This window comes from Gallus gallus, chromosome 1 (assembly GCF_016699485.2).
Source record: "Gallus gallus isolate bGalGal1 chromosome 1, bGalGal1.mat.broiler.GRCg7b, whole genome shotgun sequence".
Classification (NCBI taxonomy): domain Eukaryota; kingdom Metazoa; phylum Chordata; class Aves; order Galliformes; family Phasianidae; genus Gallus; species Gallus gallus.
The window spans coordinates 64,110,643-64,134,170 of record NC_052532.1 but is presented as its reverse complement, the minus strand read 5'-3'; the positions used below and the strand labels follow the sequence as shown (position 1 = coordinate 64,134,170).

General features: G+C 35.7%; 1 protein-coding gene across 12 annotated transcripts in view; it reads right to left on the bottom strand.

Moving 5' to 3' along the window:
- The window catches only part of PIK3C2G (phosphatidylinositol-4-phosphate 3-kinase catalytic subunit type 2 gamma), a 280,521-nt gene that overhangs the window by 104,964 nt on the left and 152,029 nt on the right, over positions 1-23,528 (bottom strand). For all 12 annotated transcript variants that reach the window (XR_006932295.1, XR_006932296.1, XM_040655738.2 and 9 more), the window contains 3 exons: positions 20,464-20,652; positions 11,901-11,994; positions 10,602-10,696 (listed from right to left, as the gene is read on the bottom strand). Coding sequence is in view for 10 of the 12 variants with exons in the window: in XM_040655738.2 (XP_040511672.1) it covers positions 10,602-10,696; positions 11,901-11,994; positions 20,464-20,652 (378 nt within the window). In the remaining 2 variants the exon portion in view is untranslated. The remainder of the gene's footprint in view (positions 1-10,601; positions 10,697-11,900; positions 11,995-20,463; positions 20,653-23,528) is intronic.

Genomic DNA, 23,528 nt, shown 5'->3' with positions numbered 1-23,528 from the left:
TCATCCTGTACTTCTGATACCATATACATGTTTGTATCTCAGTTGAATATTTCTGTGAAAAAAAACTACATTTTTGTGAACATTCTTCCTTAAAAACATCTCAGTGAAAAATTCCTTACTAATTCTACATTAAACCTTCACCCACGAGTCACATAAGAACTATTTAGTAAAAATACCGTTGTTTATATAATACTGAGATAATAAATCTTGGAATATATTTATACAAGAATAATGACTTTTAAAAGGTGAAAGGCAATTCTTGTGGTCTGATTTTCTTTCTACATCAACAAAATAATGTCATGAATTTCCCGAATAGTGTTCTGTGTATTTGGTAGACTAAGCTAAAGAACAATCCAGTTGTCTTTCTTTTGACTGAGATTTCTTGTAGCTCTTTGAAACACTTGTTAGGGTGTTTCACTCTAGGGTATAGATTTAGAGGGAATCTTAATTCAACTTAATTCCTTTAGAGGCCACCAATCACTTTCAAGTCTGAAATGAATATCAGTTTTAACCAAGTAGGCTCTTTGCCAAGAAAACACCAAATGAGATGATGAAAGACATGGTCTGTGGCAAAATTCTCTTGCTTAAAAGGTTATGACAGCTTGCTCAGAGAATTGTTGAGCAAAAAAACATAATGCAAATGCAACTCATCAGACTGTTCTTCTTTTCTTCTATAAGCATATTTCTAATTTGGTCCCGTGCCAAATGACAACTTTATGGTTATAGAGTAGTATACCATTTAGCATGGGTGAGGCATTCAAAAAGCAATTAACGCTTAAGGAAGTATTTTCAAACAGCAGGAGTTTTATGAATATAATCCTTAAATACTTATCATATGCAAATACCCAAAAATACTGAATTATAATAATTCTGCACTCCTGTCAGTTCAGGGCATTTTATCAATCCTCAACTCTAACCTCTGTAGGAATATCACCTTTTATTATAATTTTTGAAGTTTTTATTATAAAACATGGTAATAATTATATTTGGTTTTACTTCAGGAAGTTCTTTTCTTAGAAAAATTCCTATTAGTCACAAAGTAATTTTCTGTCAAATCATGTACTGATGGCACATATTCAAGAAATTCTGATTTATAATTGTCCTTTTTCTAATATTTCAGTCGTTTAGACAAAGGACCGAGGCCCAGGTTTCATTCTGAAGAAGAATAATTTCACTTAGAAATATTAACCACAGAAGCATACAGCTGACTGTGATGTCAAAATGACCAAATCACTCATTACACTGAATGTTATGTATTCACATTGAGCCTTTTTCTATTTACTCGTAGTAATCCCTAATGATGTTATTGGAAATGTTCAGAAATAAGAATGATTTACTAAACTCAGCCTGGTCAGACTAAGGTTTTGATCAACCACATGATATATAAATGAGTACTCCCAACTGCATTTATACAACCCGTGCAGTAAAAACTTTGCAAAACATATTCAAAGAAAAAATGGATTCAAAGAAAAATGTATTGAAAGGAACTCTCTAGGGTAGCAGATTTTCCCAATAACTGATTAAAACAGCCACTTAAGACACATTAGCTTGCTGAGCTACAGTGAGTAAAAGACCTGTAACAGAGCAAAGGTTTTTTCGCATCACATGATGCAACTTCGAAACATCAGCAGATTAACTTTGCAATAATTGCCCTTTATAGAAAGAAATCTTTAAACACAGGGGATCATAGTGAAATAGTTTCCATCAATCAGAACTCGCTTGGTATCACCACAACTCTGTAGCAGAGAAGCAGCCTGCTGGAGGACCATTCTCAAGTGCAGGGCTGCTCTCAGCTGCTGAGTGCAACATTCCTCTAGTCAAACACAACTGCTGCTGCTCAACTGAGAATTGCAGGAGATTCGCCATGCTGTTTGCTTTCCAACAGAGGATTTAACTCTCCACAATCATTATGGCCCGACCTGGGAATTCTGAATCATGTATACATTGCAGCTACTGTTATTATTTTAACATTTCAGATTATTAAGTTGGTCAGTCTTCATATATTGGCCTAGCTCAATGAATACATACAGAATATTTCAATGGAACAACAGAGCTGTATATATTATGTTCAGCCATCTCCTTCCAGCAGTTTTTCACAGTATAAAAACACAAACCAAATCATCCACATCAATCAAATTCATGGCTGCAAATTATCCATTTGAAGTGACAGGACTAAATGAATGTTTTCTCAAAAGCTTTCCTGATTTATTACTACTTTGATTTACTTCCCAAATGATCCCCTGGGACAAGCAGAGAGATATGAGGTATCCGTCAGGCAAGATTTTGGCTGTTTTGTTTTTGAAGGAAGCAACAATAAAACATTTTTTATGGAAGAAAGATGAGAGGAGCAGATTAAAGCCCAGCGTGACAGCTGCGCAGAGCCCTGCTCTGAATCCCCATTGCAGCAACACCAGCTCCACTTCCTCAGCCAGATGCACCCCTATGGCCTATGCAGAGGATGTCTTTCTCCTGTGCCAGAACAGCTGGAGGATGAGAGCTTTCAGCTCTGTTCCACCCCACAAGCTGGTCATTTAGTCCATCACATCCGTGCATCAGAGACATAGTAACAGACCACCAAAATGGCACATTTAATCCATTCCACAGAGAATATCCAACAGACAACACCCGTATTTCATGCTCAGTTACATTCTTGGAGGGGTGGTTATGATAGATACGAGTTTAACCTAATAGGGAGGTTTTCAATTTAACTGAAAAAACAGATTTGCTAGCATCAATATTTTTAAATGTAAAAAGAGTGAAAATGAAATAAATCAGACTAGCAGTGTTTTAAAAAACAATGTACCAAAAACATTTTCCTTAGTGCTACCTTATAAATCATGAAGCAGCTAACAGTGTTAAGGCCAATTGCTCAATATTTTTCTTTCAGTGCTCTCACATTTTTTAGTTCATGTTTTCAACTCCACCTCTATTTACTTGCACATGAATATAGTAGTGTATTTTATCATGACAGAAACACAAGCTGATAAATTCGGCCCTTGCAGGCTTTTTTATATTGAACTTGGCAATGCTAATCCTCCTCAAATATGATTTTTGGCATTTAGAATTTCCTTTGTTCTAGAAGTGGGAACAATTATCTCTATGTTCAATTACCAATTTAGCTTCAGCCAAATACTTTCCTGTACAAATGTAATCAATGACAGGAATGGCCATACTCCATTCTCACCTTGTTATACAGTCACAAAGATACTTTACCTCCTCTTTTTTCACACTCTCATTCAGTTTGGAATAACACATAGTATTCCCCCATTTCTAAACATTCAACACATCTGTTCTACTAACAATGTTAAATCATTAAAACAAGACCCATGCAGAAATATGTTCTATCATTTTTTAAGAATTCAGAAGATTATATCGTATTCATCAAATTATCAAAGAAGTCATAGTTTTAATTAAGCAAATAAAACTATGTTGATTTGATTCCTTTCTTTAAAAGTTGTAATTTTTAGCAGATTGATTAAAATTAACTTCATCTTTCTATTTAAAATGGCAAAATGCTACGTTTAGGTTCTTTGTTCATGTTTCATGATAGTGTTTGTAATTTGTTTTTTAATTATTTGGAACTTAGTTTATATTTCCTTCTGATTAGAAATTTAGAAGTGAAAAATATTTATTCTTTTAGTTAGGATATTTCAATATATAAAGAGAAATCACAGCACCTGCAACTTCTTTGGTCTTTGGCAAATGAATATTATATGTGCAAAACCCTTTAAATTATAAAAGTGAACTTAGTTCTAGAAAAATGTTGTCACACTCACTTCCAGAGAAAAATTGCCTGACTAAAAGGCTGCTAAAGTCAGCGGAAAGCATCACAAACAAGGAAGAGTTATTTATGTATTCAGTCTACTCTCCTGTGCATGTGGAATAGTATAGACAGCAAATTTACAGATAGTCTTACCAAAACGCTAGAACATCTGCCAATCTGCATTCAGCTTTGCCTGAAAGTATCATTTTCAGCATGGGAATCAGATCATCTAGGCTTTGGAATCTCTCAGTCAATCTCAGTCTGTGGTGAACGTTAGGGTACATTTTCAAGATTGAAAGGGAGAGACACGGAGAACTTCTTGGACCTGGGGTGAAATGGCATAGACATAGTGGGGCCAGTTCCCTCTGCAGCATACAGACTGCATCTGAACTACATACCAGTGGGCTCTGAGTTTCCCTGTTGCTGTGTATGCTACCCTGCAGTGATAAGACTCAATTCTGTGTCATTGTTCGAGCCCCTAGCATCAGAAATACTGTGGTGGTTATATTATATTTCACAAATAGCAGAGAGAATAAAAGAGGCTGAAGGTCAGTGGTATCTGCCTCAGATGGTTCACATGTGCATGCAAGTGTGGGCAAGGCAGTGTTGGAGGCAGCGCACAGGTTGGGCAAGTTTCTTCATCCTGTCTTTTGGGGGAGGTTCCTCATATGACTATTTCCAAAATTGCTCTGCTACTGTATTGGAAAAAGCAGTCCAAAATAGAGCCAAAGTGGAAGGCAGCAGTTACGAGCTGACCACAGGTCAAACAATTGGTCTTGCCCTTTAGTCCACTGTTATTGAGCAGTATTGACCAACACAGAGTAGCTAAGTAAAGTTACAATATATTTCTGTAACTACATTTCTGTTTTCCAAGGCAATAATCTAAGTTCCACCTAGGCTAACAATGAAACACTCAGCACAGTAGACAGTTAAATCCTTATCTCACAAAAATAATGGTCCAAAGGTATTAAATAGTACAGACATGTAGCTACAGTAGAAAAAGCTGTAAATTGTTGGCATTTCAGAAGTAGGCATTACAATTTCAGAATGAAAATCCCTAGATATTAATCTACTCTACATTTTAGGTTCTTTACAGTCCAAAACACAATTATGATCATACCAAGTACTCCTAATTCAGGTTAACCTTATAATTATTATTTGGACGAATGACGCCTTACCTCAGAAGGTTGCAGGACTGAGCAACTCCAGAACTAAACTCAAATTTTAATGTAGAGTAGCAAAAAAACCAATCAAACATATGCTAGGACTGGCTTCTCACAGGTTTCACAATACATATGTGATTAAGTGTGCTTTTGATTCAGATCAGTAAGGAGAACGAAATAAACACAGAACAAAGTTGATGATTGTGGATTTAAGTTAACATAATTTAATTGGGTTGGGCTTTTCAGTTTTCTCTACACAGTTATTTAGGAAGGTCATTAATAATTAGCAGACTTGACAGTCTCTGACTGTTATAGAGAGACACATATTGTGGGAAGAGCTGGAGCATGGCTGCCTGTTTAGCATTCAGGCAATTAAGGGTGTTGGACAGATGAGCGTCTGTTTGGTATATTCCTTCTTTTGGAGTCTTGACGTAAAATATAGTTAGTGTAGACTAGTTTTAATAGGAAAAAAAAAACAACAAACAAACAAACAAAAAAACACACTCCCTTTCAGAAAATACGAAGCAATAATCCTGAAATTCAAAGCATGGAGCTCTGAATTAATCTAAGTGGAAACAATTCTGAAAAACATAGTATTGAGAGACAAACCTCTCAATGGTAGAGAAATTAATGATGTCTTTTTTTTTAGCTTTTATACATTTCTTATGTTGTTTTTGTTTCCTACAGCTCTTTTCATATAGAAAGCGAGATAAAAATAAAATATGATGCTCTATTCTTGAAATCAATAGTCTAATTCACAATGTTTTCAGTGTGCTGGATTTCATCAAGAGTTAACTCACATTATTTATGAGACATGTAGTTGTAAAGACAAAAGATACCTCCCCTTCTCTTGGTTATCAGACAATGTAGTTGAAAAATGTTATAAATAATAAAAAAAAATCTATAAGGCTTTTTGCAATTTGAAGAGAACTTTAAAAGAGCAAGTTACAAAAGAACATTTTGCCTCCAACAACGGTTTTACTTATCTTTTTGGTTTCTTGAGCTAAGCATATAAAATTTACACACACTCATACTCCTTCCCAACAATGAAATCTGTTTGTAGCACCACCTTCAAGCAGCTGCCACCAATCTTAGAGGACACTACTCTTCTCCCCATTATTCAATCCTCCTATGAAAGGCAACCATCTGTGAGACATAGTCCTAGCCACCTGCTGCCCCAGCCAGCTGTTTTAGTTGCACATTGCAGCTGCCACCTATGGAAGTACCTGGAAACAAAAAATGCTCCAAGCAAATGGGAAATGGATAGGCAGGTTGCCAGAGATAGATGGGTTGATTAAAACTCGAGGACGAAAGCTGACAGAAACTGTCTGTGAAATGTGGTAGCAAGGATATAAATGGAGACTTACAGCAAGTGAAATGGCCTGAAGGGTCTCAGCAGGTTTCTTTCCCCTCAAGCCACTGTTCTGCTTTGCTAGAAGAAAGCTTTAAGAAAGCTTTCCTACTCAACGTAGCTGCAGGGAATGGGAAAACTCACTCCAGCTTTCTCCTATCCTACAAATTGAGCTACAAAAAGACCAGGATCAGAGTAAATTTCTAGAAGGTAGTTGAGAAGGGTAAATGTTCCCTGTGTCTCATGTATCTGAGAAACTTACCTTGCAATAAAGCTAAAATGGGATTTAAGTAGTACACAGTCTTGTGCTGGCACTGTATGCATGGGTAATTTTCAGTCTCCTGGTGAAGGGGAGTGCATTCAAAAGGACTACTGAGATACAGGTGGCCTAAATTTCTGAAGAACTAGAGAGTAGAAAAGTCATGCACAATAAGAAAAAAAAAAAAAAAAAAAAAAAAGGGTGAAAGATCAAAGTACCTACTTGCTCTGAATATCAAAATTAATGGGACAAATCCACAGCCAGCACAAGCAAAGAAAAGACTTGGTTTCATTGAAGCTTTCCTGATTTACAACAGACGAAGGCGTGTTCCAGGAATCTTAAAATGAATATTCAGTTCACCTTTGCCAATCACTGTCCTATTTTTGTTTTATTTTTTAAATAAAATCTTCAGACAAACTTATCACTGCTTGATGGCAAGGGCTTCAACTATTTACTGTCCAGCATCAATATTAAAAAGCTGATGAGCTGGTACATCATTAAGGGCAGCAGCTTATTTCTGGTGTGCAGGGAAACTGTGTCAATTTTAAATAACTAAGCTACTATGAAAATGATGTTTGCCATTCAAGTGAGTTAGCATTGCCAGTCACAAACAGTTCTAGTAACTAGTGTCTAGATTTACAATACTGTTGCAAAACATGGAAGTTTAACTCAGCTGATGTTTCCTTTGTGGTTATGAAAATGTAACACTAGTTTACTGAATTACATTAGAGTATTCTGTTCCAAGTTCTATTTTGGGTAGATACATGGTGTATGTATTGATTTTTTTTTTTTTTAAATAGTGGAATGATAATGTCATTTATTACAATTAAAAATTGACATAGTATCATTTCCAATGTTTGTTTTTACCAATTCTTGCTTCTAAGATTGGGTTTGGTTGCCAATCTTGATATGAAACAGAATTAAATGCTTCACAGAATAAAATGCATTTTTTTTCTAACTGCATTTCTTAAAAGAAGTTTGGGAGCGTGCATGCACAGGTACGTTGCCTGTATTATTAACTTATCGAGCTTCTTTTACAAATCTCTTTAGAGATAATTGGACAAAACTGCTTCCCATTGCTTTTATAAAGACAAATCCAGTTTGCAGAGCAAATGAAAGCCTTTATTAGTATTAACTGTGAAATTACTGCTAAACTTTCTAGAGTTTATTACTTGTGAAACTGGATTTAAAAGTTCTGGAACAGAAATATTAATAATCACCTACATTTAAATGCTCGGTGGAAAAGAGCTTACTTCTGGAGAACATGGTGGAGCAGAGTAGATAAAGAAGAAAAGTGTAGAGTGTGATGAACACTACAGTCAAAACTTTATAGGTGTGTGCTATATTTGAGCACTTCAATTCATATTGAAACGCTTGAACAAAAAGACAAAATAAAAGAGGTCTGACAGCGTCTTCCACTAAACTGAATGGGACTACTGGATATTTTCATGATCACTTTGTGCAGCTAAACATACATATATTAAACACTCGAGTCCAGTCAGACTTTTAAAAATTATCAGTTTTTGAGAGTAGCCAGCCAAGCAGGAATGCCTTGAGAAGACATCTCGCCTCCTAAAACTAATGACTGCCCTGTGTACTGTGGGTGCACATAGTTATACTACTATACTTTCAAGGATGGCTACTTTAGAGGTGGCTGCTGCTATTTCTGTATTATTCTATTTTCTTATGTTGCTCCACTCGACCAGGCTTTCCCATATTATAAGAAAAGAGTATTAAGAGAATTTGTTCTCAAAAACACATCATCTATTGGTATGTACTGATTTCTTATTCCAGAAACACAGATACTACATGGGAAAACACAACACATGACAGTGGTCCTGCTGATTCCCATCCAGGCACTAGGTAGATACTTGTTAATAAAAAACCCTGTCCCCATTTTAAATGAATGAATGAATGAATCCATCAAATTTCTGGTAGGAATGTTTGCCAGATAAGGTACTGAAAATCCAGAAAATAAAAAAAATATATATTTTTGAATATTTATATATACTTATGTATGCATTATATTTATATGTGCATGTATATATATGTATATATGTGTATTTATATTTATATTTACATATCTATACACAGGAACATATATTAATTTTAACATTTAATCAAAAGCTGTCCCTCTAAGAAACTAATGTTAACATTTCAGGTAAAATAAACTTTCTTTACACTTGTTTATTTGGAGATAAATGGCAAATTACTATTTATACAATTTGGAAATATTATTAAGAGAAGTATCCACAGGATACTCCAGAAAGACATTTAGTAAATTAGTAGTTTCCATCTGCAACCAAGGCATAAGAGGATAATCTAAATATGTAATAGACACACAGCAGCTAATGATATCTCTACTTCCTAATGCACATGGGGATAAAAAGTGCTTGTAAAATAACCCGAGGTTGGATGACATCAACACATGTGCTACCAGCTGAAAGGCAGAGAATACAATGAACATTCAGAAATATTCTACTAGATATAAGTATGTTCAGTAATGTTATATATTAAGGCTGGGGGGTGACCTCATTCTAGCCTTCCAGTACCTAAAGGGAGACTATATACAGGAGGGGAGCCAACTCTTTGAAAGGGTAGATAATAGCAGGACAAGGGGAAATGGTTTTAAATTGAAGGAGGGAAGATTTAGATTGGATATCAGGGGGAAGTTCTTTACCAAGAGAGTGAGGTGCTGGAACAGGCTGCCCAGAGAAGTTGTGGATGCCCCATCCCTGGAGGTGTTCAAGGCCAGGTTGGATGGGGCCCTAGGCACCCTGGTCTGGTATTAAATGTGGAGGTTGGTGGCCCTGCCTGCGGCAGGGTGGTTGGAGCTTGATCCTTGAGGTCCCTTCCAACCCCAGACATTCTATGATTCTATGATTAAGATATATATAAAATATATGTCCTTTACCACATTAAATTATATGGTGCCAGATAAGGATATCTATTGCTCAAGATACAATTTCTGCTATGTATTTCCCAAGGCTATACCATCAGATAAGTCAAACAAAATTAGGGGAAAAAAAAAAAAAAGAAGGTCTACACAGGTCTACACTACACAGTAAAGTGAAAGAAGTTTACACGTGCTAAATGTGGTTTCTCTTTATTTGACAAATATGCTGATTAGGCATATTATTATTATCCTATTTATTTCAGTGAAATGAACACAGTGAAAATTCTGTTTTATCCTCACTAACATTTCTAGAGATCATGAAGGTATAAAAATATGATCTATGCTCTCTGACTTCACACTTCATCAAAAAAATGATTACATTTCAAGCTGTTGTCTTTACTTTGCAGGGAGAAAAGCTTTTTCTTTCAGAGATCTGAACAGGTTGAATTGTAAATGAAAGTTCATTTCATCCATCATTACTAAACAAGCAAACAAACAAACAAACAAAAAAAAACAGCTAGATTTTCAGATCACAGAGCAGTACAGATGACAGAAGACCATATTTCTTTTCAGAGAGACTTGAAGTGATGGCATAGCAAACAGTAATCACTGCATGCAAATAATACGATTACAGATGTCCTTTCATTGTACAGATAGACAGTGAATGGCAGTTACTATGAGAACTGTTACATCTTCATAACCACTAAAAGGAATGGAAGAACTGCTATTACAAGTTAGAATGATATGTAGATGCTACAGGAGACTGACTTGGATAGATGTAAGAAGTCTGAAATCTTCAGAAGAGGTCAGAGAAATCTCAAAAACAGAACCTTTTATCAGTAACTCAGTGCTTCTTGGATATCTTGCAAGTTTTGAGTAAGACTACTTTTCATTCAAACCAGATAAGGCAAAAAAAAAAAAAATACAAATGGTACTTTAACTAAGAGAGCAGACCTTTAATTTTTTTTTCTCTAGGGACAGAATGAAGGCGGAGATAAGCAAGACTTTTATACAGTTTACTCATATCCACTACTGAAAGGATAGTAATGAGAGAGTGAAAAATACTTCTGTTTATTTTAAACAAAAAGAGAGTTTTTCACTGATGAAGTTATGGATAATATTCATGGTAATGAAAAATGGATGTGTTAATAATAAAAAAATAGTCTTACCAGTAAAGTTGATGGGCTACTTGGATGCTCTGAAGGGAGCGATTCAGCAGGAGTTTCACCAGAGGGCCTTCCAGACTCCATTCAAACTTGAGCACCTTAACAGATAATAAGAACAATCACCTGAATGCTGGTTCTGTTATCTTTTACTTACATAAAATAAAATTAATTGGAAAGGATAGTATCTCCAGTGGTTAGTTTGCATGAAACAATCCAACTTATGGAGAATGCCCCAGAAATGAAATGAGCAAAGAAACTTCAGGACACAAGTATATAAGGACACAAAGAAACCTCAGGACACAGGTACACCCTGCAAGACCATAGGATATCATCTGGATTTTGGACAATAAATACACATGCAAATATACAGCCTTTGCTATATTTAAATTTCTACCACTCTCATTTGGAAAATAAATTCTATCAAAAAATTTATTTGTGAAACAGAAGCTGTGAAAGGTGAAATCTCCCATAAACATTCAACTGTGCTGAATGTTGTAAAGATGTGATGGTTCCACCTCCTTACGGTAAAGGACTACATAGATACGTGCATTCATGTGTACTTATGTATCTATATACACATATGCATATGTGCATGTGTGTGTATAAATATAAATATAAACATATAAAAAAAAACAAAACAAAACAACAGAAATAAAACCCTGAGGAACTCTGAAATGAAGAACTGTAAGAAATCCGTGTGGTTGGAGTTACAAAGTAAATGGATAAGGCTTTCAAATTGGCTAGCTCCTCCTTAACTTCACAACAGGTCTGATTCAACCACAAAGTTATTATTTTGCAAGCAATGGGCCCGTAACACGTAAAACATTAATTGCCAGTGAAAAGTAGTGTACATTTCTGAAGGAACTATTCTATAACCAACTTGCTGTAGTTACTATGTGCTGACAATGATTTTCACCATATATGTGACATTAGAAAAATGTGATTCATTGCAAAGAAACCACTTTTTGACTACAACATAGCCCAGGACCTGGCCTGGCAGTCATAGCAGCATTTGTCTTGTACAGATGCTTTTTCTTCTTTTTTCTTTTTTCTTTTTTTTTTCCTTCCTGTAGAAAGGTCACTTTGTGGTACATGGAAAAGATCAATGACATTACCAAAACAACTGCATTCTCTCAAGTGAGAAAGTCTATACATCTGTCCTGTTAATTCAATCATTTCATCAGCTGATCAGTCTTTCTTACTTATTGCTCGTATAATGTATCAAACTGAAAGAACCAAAAGCGTTTAATGAACTTATTGATCTGGACAGAAGACATCGTTGGCTAAAAATTTCTTTCTTACCTGAACCAGCTGTGGGAGGTATTCTAACAGCTCATCATTTGACAGATTTTCTATTTGCTGGACTGCTGTTCTGCGAATATCTTTATCTGGAAAACTAAAGCAAAACAAATAGATATTACTAAGAGGTACCAAGACACTGTTTATGCATTGCAACTCTCTTGAGCTCTCACTGATGTGAAATGCTACAAGAACAGGTTTTCTCTCCAAATGGAATAGGAAAAATCAATTGCTTTACTGTAGCAAGAGTCAAGAAATAGATAGCAGATAGCTTAATTGGATTGACTGTTATAATGCCATACAAGAAAATCATAAACCCAGCACCCTAGAACACCTTCAAATGCCTTTTTTAAATTTGAATTATCAAGTGTTATAATTTCTTTTGTATTTATTGAAATATGAAAAGAATTGTGAATCTTCCCTTGCTGTTCTTAGCTGTAATAGGAAATTTCCGTGCAATGGAGACACTTAACAGTCATTTGAAAAAATTTGTTTTGAGTAACAGCATGAAAACTTGAAAATTTCCATACAATGAGACTTCATTTTAGATAAATTGTTTCAATATCAATGCTCCTGGTTCATAACAAAAATTTAAATATTTTTAAACAGAAGTAAATTTGAAATGGAAAGCAGATTTTCACTTCAGTTCTCCTGAAAGAAAATTTAGTAAAAAATCAAGACATTCCCTCAGAAGGTCTCCAAGTCCATGAAAAATGCTTCTCTGATGGGAAAATGATCAATCAGTGCTCATCATAAGCTATATCCTCAACAAATCCCGGCAGGAAATGTTCAAGAAGCATTTAAAATAAGCTGCGTTCTCAAAAACAATCTGGTTGAAATGAGTGACTGTGTCCTAATACAGATTTTGTGATGAAACCTAATTGTAACTGATAAAAGAAGAAAAGATGCTGTGGCAGCAATGATAAAAACAGGGAAAGGAGGACGGATAACAGAACTGCACCTTTTTTGTTGTTTTTCTTTTTCCAAATAAAAAGAATGACATTTTGATGTAATCTTGACTGATCAAAACTGCCTCTTAAAAGTTTTTCCCTCTTATAACAGAAAAAGACAAAGAATACAGTGTTTGTTTTAATATTTGAAAGCTGACTTATTTCAGAAAATTAAAAAACAAAAGTAATTTCTGGATCTTGATATGCTGCCCTTTTGACACTAACAGAGAACTCCATGAACAAAAAAGTTGCCTAGGTTGCTTCACACTTAGTCACTCTGCCACACACCTGCTTTTATGAGGGAAAGAACAGATGTGTTTGTCTGCATATCTGTTACATGTCAACATGCTCAACAATTTATCAGTACTTGAATTTTGTCCATTACAATACCAAGAGTCTCTTCTGTCTTCTGAAGCAAACTAGGAATGTTCATGCAAACCTTTCGTCAGGACTGTAAGAGTTATCATCTCTGCCAAAGGGGCAGAAATGTCTTCAGACGCACCACAGTCAATTAGATATTGTTTAAAAGAGCTACTGGGCTGCAGTTCTGTTCTTTAAGGGCAAGTATCTGCCTCACAAGAAGCAGTGTATCCCTCCACTTTTGAACAAATACAGCCATTAGACTCTTTCATACACTGCGGTCCAGTGTCTCGCTGATTTGTCAGTCCATACCATACATAAAAATGATGAATAAAGACCACAGATTATGCTGTCAATTTGCCCTGGAGGAATTCCTTTGAAATCAGAACTGTCACTTATGGCAGAAGGTGTAAGGGGGCCATCAGTATTGCTGTTTTATATGCTCAGCAGAGAAACAGACTGGTCTTCTCCCAGCTTTTTATCCAGCACCTTTTGTAAACTCTATATCCACTAGAAAAATAAATCAGAAGTAAAACACAAGAGGCAGTGCCACATTTGGAGCACTGACTTGCTGATTGCTATCACAAGAAAAGAAATTGTAAAGGTAAGTGCTCTGAAGTATAATGGCCCTTGCAGCTCAAAAGTTGAGCTTTTAAATTTAACAAAACAAACTGAAGCAAAAGAATAAACAGATCTATGTATGCTTTGATCATCAAATTAACTACACTTCTTCCAATAAAAGTGGACATTTAGAGAACAAATAGCTAAGAATAAAACCTACTTGAGATGCCTGGCTTTTGTGCTGCTACCACCTGTAATACTTTCAAACCCCCTGTTAACAATGTGGCTCAGTTCAGATTTTAATATTATATTTTTCTGTTATGGTACATATTTGATGAAGTTTATAGCACAGTTAATAAATACTTGCATGATGCTGGGAGGGCCTTGATGGGGACAGACAGAATACTTTATAAATAAATTATCATGTTTGTCCCAAATTAGCCTACTTTGCAAGTACTATTTATTTATTTACTTATTTTTTTACAGGCAACCTATTAGGAACGTAAAATTGTTATTTTAATATTCATATGGCTATTTAGAACAAAACATACTTCAAGGAGGATCACATACTAAAAAAAATTTAATTTCTTCCATATCATCCTATCATCTAATTTTGCAGTTGCTCCAAAGGCTTGTGTGCCAAGCATGTGCTGATAATACGGCAATTAGTCAATTTCTTTCCCTTCTCCCCTAATTCAGCAGGTTCCTGAACAGAGAAATATAATATATATGTAAAATATAATATATTGACATAGCATCTTCCATCAACGTTGGAAAACACTTCCAAGACCATCTAGTCCAACTGTCCACCTACCACAAACATTTTCCCACTAAACCATGTCCTTTAGTACAGCATCTGATTCAAGGTATGGCCTCACCAGAGCTGAGTACAGGGAAACTACCACTTCCCTGCTCCTGTCAACTACACTATTTCTGATGCAAGCTAGGATGCCTACACTACTGATTTATGTTTAGCCAACTATCTATCAACACCCCTAGGTCCCTTTCTTCTACATGGTCTTCCAGCCACATTGCCCCACACCTGTAGCATTGCCTGGGGTTGTTGTGGCCAAAGTGCAGGACGTAGCCCTTGGTGGTCTCATTCAATAGATGGCTCTATAACTCACTGTGAGAAATCACTTTAGGTCTGAGAAAACATGGTCATTGTTTTCATACTGAAGCATAGCTGATTTCCATGGCTTGCTATAATGAATATGTAACTTTCATATACACACTGAGAACTCAAGAATGAGATGAGATGGTCATGTGATGGTCATCTGACCATATCACAACAGAGTCAATATTACAACCTTTAGGGCTCCTAAGGAGCAAGAGCTGATCTCAAGTGTGTATATCTCATCAGTTTTGGAAAGAATTTGAACCATGACTATCAGGTTCTTGCTGTGTGACCTTTAACAATTGTTTGTGAGAGCAGAGATTTGGGCATCCTTCTCCCTGGCTGTTTTAAGTTTTTATCCGAGAATTTAGCAAGAAAAAATCACAACTTAAAATAAAACACTTAAAAATGTTTGTTTGATTTTTTCATTGCACAGATTTTAAATGTGAGTGAAACTGGCCATTTTCATTCAGGTTTCCAATTACTTTTAGCTGTGGTCTTCCCTCCCCTTTCTTTCCCTTCCCTGTCTTCTATTTTTTCCCCCTCAACAAACAAGCTATTGGTCAATAAATAATTAAGTGGATAGAAGTACTGTGATCCTCATTCATTTGCCTGAATTGCAACACGTTGTACCTTTCTTCTTTCGAATAATTATATATTAGTCATCCATTTGGGTAATGGATATTCCACAAATGGGACTGTGACTTGTAAGTTCGTCCTACATTTATATTCTCAAGGACAATATTGAAGAAAAAACAATATGTTAACAATGGTTGTCAGGTCTAGTCCACAACAGTTCACATTATGAGGGACTTCAAATTTCCCCTTCACAGCTTGTCTTGCAACCTGGATACTCCTTAAGTTATTAAACTGATTTCCTTCTGATATTTAACCTCAATTAACCTTCTACTGTTTTGTTCTTTTATCTCTGCATGATGTCAGTGATTGACAGCCATCTATTTTGTAACTTCTGTCTGAGTAGTTTAAAATTGTTAGGTCTCCCATGAGATTTTACAATGGTTTCTGAAAAAGCTGAATATTGAGCTGGATGAGTACAGGCTACAGTTTGCTTTAGAAATAAGAGCAACATCCAGTCTTTGATTATTTTCATATAGATAGCCAGCAGGGAGCATCTTGTCTGGCTGTACCTTTCAGCTAAATCAGATTCAAACAGAAAACTAAGTGCTCCTGAGGTATCCTGTAGATTTGTGATATTCTCTTGAGATTTTGGCATCTGCCAGTGGTGACTTGATTGTAAATGAGAAATAGATGTGCATTTCATTTTTTTTATTGCAATGTCTCAAATAACCCTATGCTCAAAGATATTTGTCAGATAAATTCAACTGTGCATTTTACTGCATTTTCTAGCAATTTAGGACTTCTGTGAAGAATGAAATGGCCTTTCATGATCCCTGTTTTAAGTTAGAGGTTTGTATATACCACAAAATTCTGCAGCTCTAGAATATGTATAAAACAAAGTATAAAATTAATTATAGTTTGTTGCATTTTTCTAACTTTATTTCTTCGCATAAACCCATGGTTGCCCTCCACGCTGATATACAGTTAGGACCCTTTTAACCAAATAAGTTGCAGACAGGCCAGATATGCATTAGCTACATCTGTTTGATAACTACTGCATATTTAGCTGTAGACTTGCAGGGTTCTAATTCTACTTTTATTAAAACAATGACAATCTGATTCAACGCTTCTAAAATCAATTTGGCTTTCAAAGGTTTATGAACAAAGTGGTTTCAAGCTATCTCATTTTATTATAATTACTGTTTAGAAAGTGAGTTTCAAATATATTGGTATATAACTTAACATCTATAGCTCCACAGAAATTCTGCTAAATAATGTAAAAATCAACAGTAATGTTTTGAGAGTCAAAGGCTGAGGGATATTATAACCATGAGCATATTATCTCTGTCCAGGGAGGAGTAGGAAAGAGCCTAATTTCTGCTATTTGGGATAATGAATTCATTTTGGCTTTCATTTTAGATAATTTGAAATCAAAATAACCTGACAAAAATTTGCAAGTATGATTTCTCTATACATACACAGTACACTGACATGCTAGCAATACACCATAAGAGGTAGCATTTCTAATACTGTCTTTGGTGTCTCTCAGTCATGAAGAAAATTCTTTGAATAAACAGGTATTCTGGTGTCATTTCCTGGCTAGCCTGCCATGAAAAGTAGATATGGTCAGAGAAAGCTCTAATTTCACTAAAATTTGGCTTTTTTTGCCAAGGCCAATAGGTGAAGTCAATAGTAAAACTCATAGGGCACCAATAAGCAATGGTGGGAGGGACCATCCTTATACCCTTTGCCTTAGGAAAAAGAAATATATATTTTTCAGGCAATTCCTCCAATCACCCGTCCCTGAAATTAGAAGTAAAATTAGAAGTATGAAATCCTATTTTCACTTTTCCTTGCCAGCCTTCTCATCCTGTATATATTAATTAAAGAAATAAGTGTTGGCTTCTGGGGCTTTAAGAATCAATGCACTTGCTCCAAGTACTGATTCAAGACTGCTGCTGAATATATCTGTGAAATGTACCATGATTGAGTTTCCAATTTATGAATGTCCTTCCTTTCCACAGAATAAATGACTATGGTATCATTTGGCTGCCTTCATATGTTCCTGAAAAGCTGAAGAGCAAAAGCAGAAGGAGAGAACTGCCCAAAGAACAAGAAGCATCTATTAAACTGTACATTTAACTGTACAATGTGTACATTGTGGACAATTTAGAAGTTCCAGAAAGTAGTAAAGAGAGTTCTAACTCAGATGCAGGATAACAGGGCTTAATTTGATGGGTCATGATAGCTTTCCCTAAGCACTCCAATGCTGCCATGAAACTCATACAATGAGTTAGCACCTCCAATGATTTGATTTTTTTATCCTTGCAAATGTGAGCTTGAGCTGAATCACTGGGACAGATGCCTCTTCTCTGCTGTGAGAAGAATGGTAAATTAGGGTCCCCAGCCTAAGACTTGCAAAAGTGACTAGTGATTTTGAGTATCTTCCCTAAACCATATAAAGAGGTAGCATATTATTGTTGGATAATGCAAAGTGAAATTCCTGAAAATGAAGCAACATTCTGAGTGATTGGAACATCTTGATCTTTTATGGTGCCCCTTACAATATGGTACAATTTGTATGTATCACAGTTTACAATATGGAGCTCAAGTGTGGATCTCCTTGCTACAAGACGTCTTTTAAGTTCAGTTGTAAACACTAAATTCATTTTTATTAAGAAAAAATAGAAGAAAAATGTAGGAGGGCTATTAAATCTAAAAACCTCTCTGAGCTGCAGATTACTGGAAATTGGGAGAGTAAGGGAACATCATTATGATTGGCCTATTTTTGTTGCCTTCCCTAGACATCTGTTGTTAGACAGGATGCACTAGACTGACATTTGTTCTGATTTGGTGCAGCTGCTCCTGCACTCTTGTATTATGTTAACAAAGCATATGCCCAATTTATTTTACTTACCTACGATAAGATAGGGATGGTAACACAAGTCCTTAAAATAGGCATGAATCTATAAAGAGTATTTCTTTTATATTCTGCTCATGTTTTATACAAACATGGACCTTTCAGCTGTGTCTCAGTAATCACAAGAAATCAGAGAGCTGTTTTGTTGATGATGGAAGACAGGCACTGAGTTGATGAATTGTCAGAGCCAAGCATAATACAGGATAGAGATGAATGAACCTTCAAAAACAGCTCAGTTATGGAACCTAAAATCCAAAGTCAGTGAAGGAAGTTGGATTGTACCCAATGCTATTTTACTTTTCAATATGACTGAAATCTGAGGAAAAGATAACAAAGAGAAGAAACCTCAGAAAACTTTTTTTTATACAGAAAGTACTTCACTCCTTCAGCCCACTCTCTCAATCTGCATTTACACGTCTCTCAGCAGTTAAATCAGGAGACCTAGAAATGTAATCCCTCTCTTTCAGAATGTTAACTTCCCACTTGTTCATATACCTGTAAAATACTTGAATATGTGGAGGACAAAATTTTTTTAAAAGATTTGTACTGTGATCCAGAATGCCTTTTCATAGTAAAGCAAAATAGATTGATGTTGTCTGTTGAGAAAGAAACTGCAGAGACAAACCAACTAAGATCTTAATAAATAGCCCTTGATCTTTGGCATCACTGGAGGCACCAGCCACATACAACAGTGGCACTGGGAGAGACAAAGTGATGACATCATCTTGTCTTTCCATCCCAGTAATATCTGCAAGAATAAACAGCATGTACACTGCATTCACTTCACACCGAGAAGCTTTGTGATAGACTAACTCATATTAAATACCCTGCAAAGCACCTGACAAGGGCTAATATTCTGCACCACACCCTGATGCAGAGCTGCACCTTCAAAGAACAGTCAAGCTCTTCGTTTGAAGAAATGTCACTCACACACAGAATTTGACAAAAGATCTGATTTGAAATTGCTCTGACAAACCAGTTCAAACTCTCTTGTTACTCTAGAGTGTAGAAGAAAACATGCTGCCTGTATGCTCCTTTCTATGAGTCTTTCATACATTCTAATAATTTATTAATGCTAAATAGAATGCCAATAATATTCAGAGTATTTGCTTCCATCACTCCCACTAAACATAAGGAAGGCATATATGAAAACATGTGAAACTCCTAATACTTCAGATGTAAACCTGAGACACAGGTAATCTTAGGAAATTGCTTTATATTTTAAAACAACTATTGTTGAATAATGTGGAGCATAGTAAATACAGTTCTTTCTCCTTGAGTAAAGCTCTAGGTGAAGTATTTTGTTTCTAAAGGTCATGTGTAAAATATGGAACTGATATTGCAAAGCAGATGCAGCTTGTGCTTATCCAGACAAGTATCTGATAGACCAAATTTGCTTAGTCATTTCATCCATACGGTTAATGCTTTCATGGGTAGAACACTTAGCAGAAGATACCTACTAAGGTTTTAGAGGAAACCTAACTGCTGAGATAGATTCTGTCCCCTGACACTTGCTATTCCATCATAGGTTAGACTACCTCAAACATTCCTGAAGATCAGCTCCCAGTGAAAGAAGTCAGGGTGGAACACAGGGAATCACCCAGAAGTTGCTCTAATTGTGGGGAGCTGTCATCAAAATTCTATTTCAGAAAGATGGGCTACAGTTGAGTCTGCACATATTTACTCATTATCACTATCTGGAAACACAGTTAAGTCTTCCTTATCTCCCCTTACACAGTTCATGTCTGCACAGTAGTTTGAACATATGGAATGCTATGCAAGTGCTAAGTATTTGACTGATCACCTGTTATAAGAAACTGACTGAACCTGCTACACAAAATGAAATACTCTTCTCATTATTCTGAAAAATAGGAAACCTTCTCAGCCAAGAACACAAGGCTGGCATACTCAACTTAAGGATGTCATAGGAGTTGCAGTACAACTCCACTTTGACAGAAGGACAGAATCAAAAACAACCAGTTAAACTTGTTGAACACAAGTGAAGCACTGAATTAATCAGCAGCACATAATGATCATTCAGCTTCTTGTTAATTTCCTACTTAGCTAATTTTCCCTTACCTGAAAGCTAGAAGCCCAAGCGCCTCCACAGGGTTAGAAAATCTCCATTTCCTCATGACAGAATACATTTCTGACACAGTTGTTCGATCCCAACTGGGTGCACTGCCCAGTACCAGAGGAAGGGAGCAATTTTGATTATTGCAATAGTAACGATAAAACCATAAGATTCTTTTCTGTTGCTCCGAGAGTCTGGAAAAGAAGATTAGAAATTCAGTTTGAAATTAAAACCACCTGGAGCTTTGTGTAGCAACAAACTTTATTGTACTGAGGGGCCAAGTCATACAGTACACTTCTTTTTGGCTATGTATGTGTTTTCCTTGGGGTAGGATATCATTTTCTGCAGACCAGCTTTCATAAGAAAAGTGATACTTATACTCTGGATCTGTCAGCCTTGGGTCATATAAAAATGAAGTGTCAAAAGACACACATACATGGTTATTTCACTTCCCAAGCACTCTCATTTTTCTTCTCCACTGTTGCTGGTGTTTGTTTATTTTCACCAAGATTTTCTGACATGGACAAAGAAGGTTCAGTTTTCACTGGGTAATTTATTGTTACTTCCATCTGCTAAGGATCATCTAAGTTCTGTAACAGCTAGACATACAACACTACTAGCCATAGTTTTTATTCATGTCCTTGTTATGACTAATACAGGTGTGCTTATTTCTAGCACATTTGCATTAAAATTGGGGTTTAGGTAAATCCATGTACAGGAACATGAGCATATGTGCCCATACAGTGTCATGGCATCTGCCTCAGCTTACAAAAGGGAAGGAAAACTCCCATCAACCTCTGTCTGTTCGTAAGACCTGTTGGTGGTAAGCATGCTGGAAAAAAAAAAAAAAAAAAAAAAAAAAAGAAATAATTCCAAATTCCTCATAGAGATATTAAATTTCAATTTATTATCAATTCAGGTTTTTTTGCCTCATCTATATTAAAATCCTAAGGGTTTGGTATCATTAGAAAACAGAAGAAGAAATCACCTGTGAGGGACAAGCTTGAACTCCTTCATTTGATATCATAGCTTCGAGAGTGCAAAGTGATCTCCAGTTGACAGATGTCATTATTGAAGCCAAAATGAACACTGGCTATCTTGGTCATAGCAGCTGAACACACTGATGATCCATCTACTTAGTAAGATAATTTAACTGTGACTAAAAACTCATCTAGATATTTTGGAGCAAGGTGTAAGAAACCTTGTAGAAGGCAGTAAGAAAATAGCTTATTTCCAGTCAAATATTTAATTATCTGGATGCATAAGCTGGGCTTAAAATCCAGCATCTTAGAATAGAATATCCCAAGTTGGAAGGGAGCCATCTTCCTTCTATTTACAATGATCTGGAGCATTGTTAGCCAAAATAAGGAACTTAGCCCTTCCCAAATTCTCAAGGTTGTTTATATCACTGGACATTTAGAAAAGACATAGTATTGTTGTTGTAGTTGTTCTTTTTTTTAAATGTCACAAGAGTGTTTATTCCTTTCCTTTAAGAGAATCAGCTCATAAATGTATGCAGAAGAAAAATCTACTCTTGATCCAAATTTTGTCATGACTTTTAGTAATCGTTTCAAGAAAAATATAATTTTAGCAATCATCTTAAGAGACTGCGTCAGAATTCACAGCATGTCTCTTTTAACAACACATAGATGTTTCTCTCGGTGAAGGAGAAGTCACACAGAAAAGAGATAAAAGTAGGCCTAAGACTTTATGTCCATCTTGTTTTCTTTTGCATTCAGATGGTATTCTGCAGTACAGTTCAACTGAAGCACCCTTTTTATATGTTAACTTTAAGCAGAGATTGAAGCTTTCAAACAGCATGATTCAACAATTTGTTGTTGAAATCAAAGCAGCAAAAGCCTCCACTGAACTTACAAACTAAGATAAGAAACCAATCCTTGGATCAAATTTTCTAAATTACAGATTTCACACTTTGCTTTAGAGGCAGTTACGTTTTCTCTTTCCATGTCTCTGTAAGAAAATAGACTAACATATTTTAAAGATTCAAAATGAAATTAAAGATTGGGCTGGACTTTCGTTTGGTAGTATTTTGGGTTTTTGGGAGGGAGGTATTACTTATATTCCTTGGCTGCAATAAAAGTTTACATACACATACGCATATGTTATAGAACATATAAAACATGTGGTAAAAGTGTTTTGCATAAGTTTAGCATCTGTAGATTGCTATGCTAATAAGGCAATTTCTTTTACTCAGAAGTGATAAGATGCTAATAAACTCTACATATGATAAAGAACAATGCAGTTCTTTAAGTTATGTCTAAATTTCCCTCCCTATATCAGCTATATCAAAATATATCGCCTTCTAGACTTCTTCTCAAAATAAAGGAAAATACAGAAGAAAGAAAATCTTACTTAAAACCTTAATAATTCATTAGTTTTCCTTTAGATAATTTCCCTCAATACCTTTCACTAAATGATGGAAATTGTTTCAGTGGAAACTGGTCTTAATTATCATTTACTTTTGTGGGGAAATGGTAAAAATGAGTTTAAATGCTTCCGTACATTTTTTTTCTCTTGTTCGTGTTCAGCCCTGGGACAGAACAAGACAAAATAGCAAAACAAACAGACAAACAAAAAAAGAGTCAGGAAAGCAAAGCTAGAGATTGCAATTTTTTGACCCCTGGCTCTTATTCTCACTTGCAGGATTCTCTCCTCTGGAGATATTCAAGACCCACCTGAACACCTACCAGTGAGACCTGTAGGGAACTTGCTTTATCGGGGGTTGGACTCAATGATCTCTAAAGGTCTCTTCCAGCCCCTACAGTTCTGTGATTTCATGAAATGTGCAGATCAGTGCCCTTTTTTAGGCATGTTCTTCTATCTACTAGGCTCTAAGAAGTCTTTCTAAACAGTTTGCAGTAAAGGCAGTCTAGTGATGACTGATAGGCAAACTAGATTCTTACTCATTAAGTGACAAAAAAGGTAAAGAAAAATGAAAGTGGAAGCAGCAAGAAAATGTAGAAAGAAATCATGAATGCAGGAAATAAAGATGGCAGAAAGATTGTCATCTTCCTGGCTTCAAATCAGTCTCTAATTTCATCCTTTCACT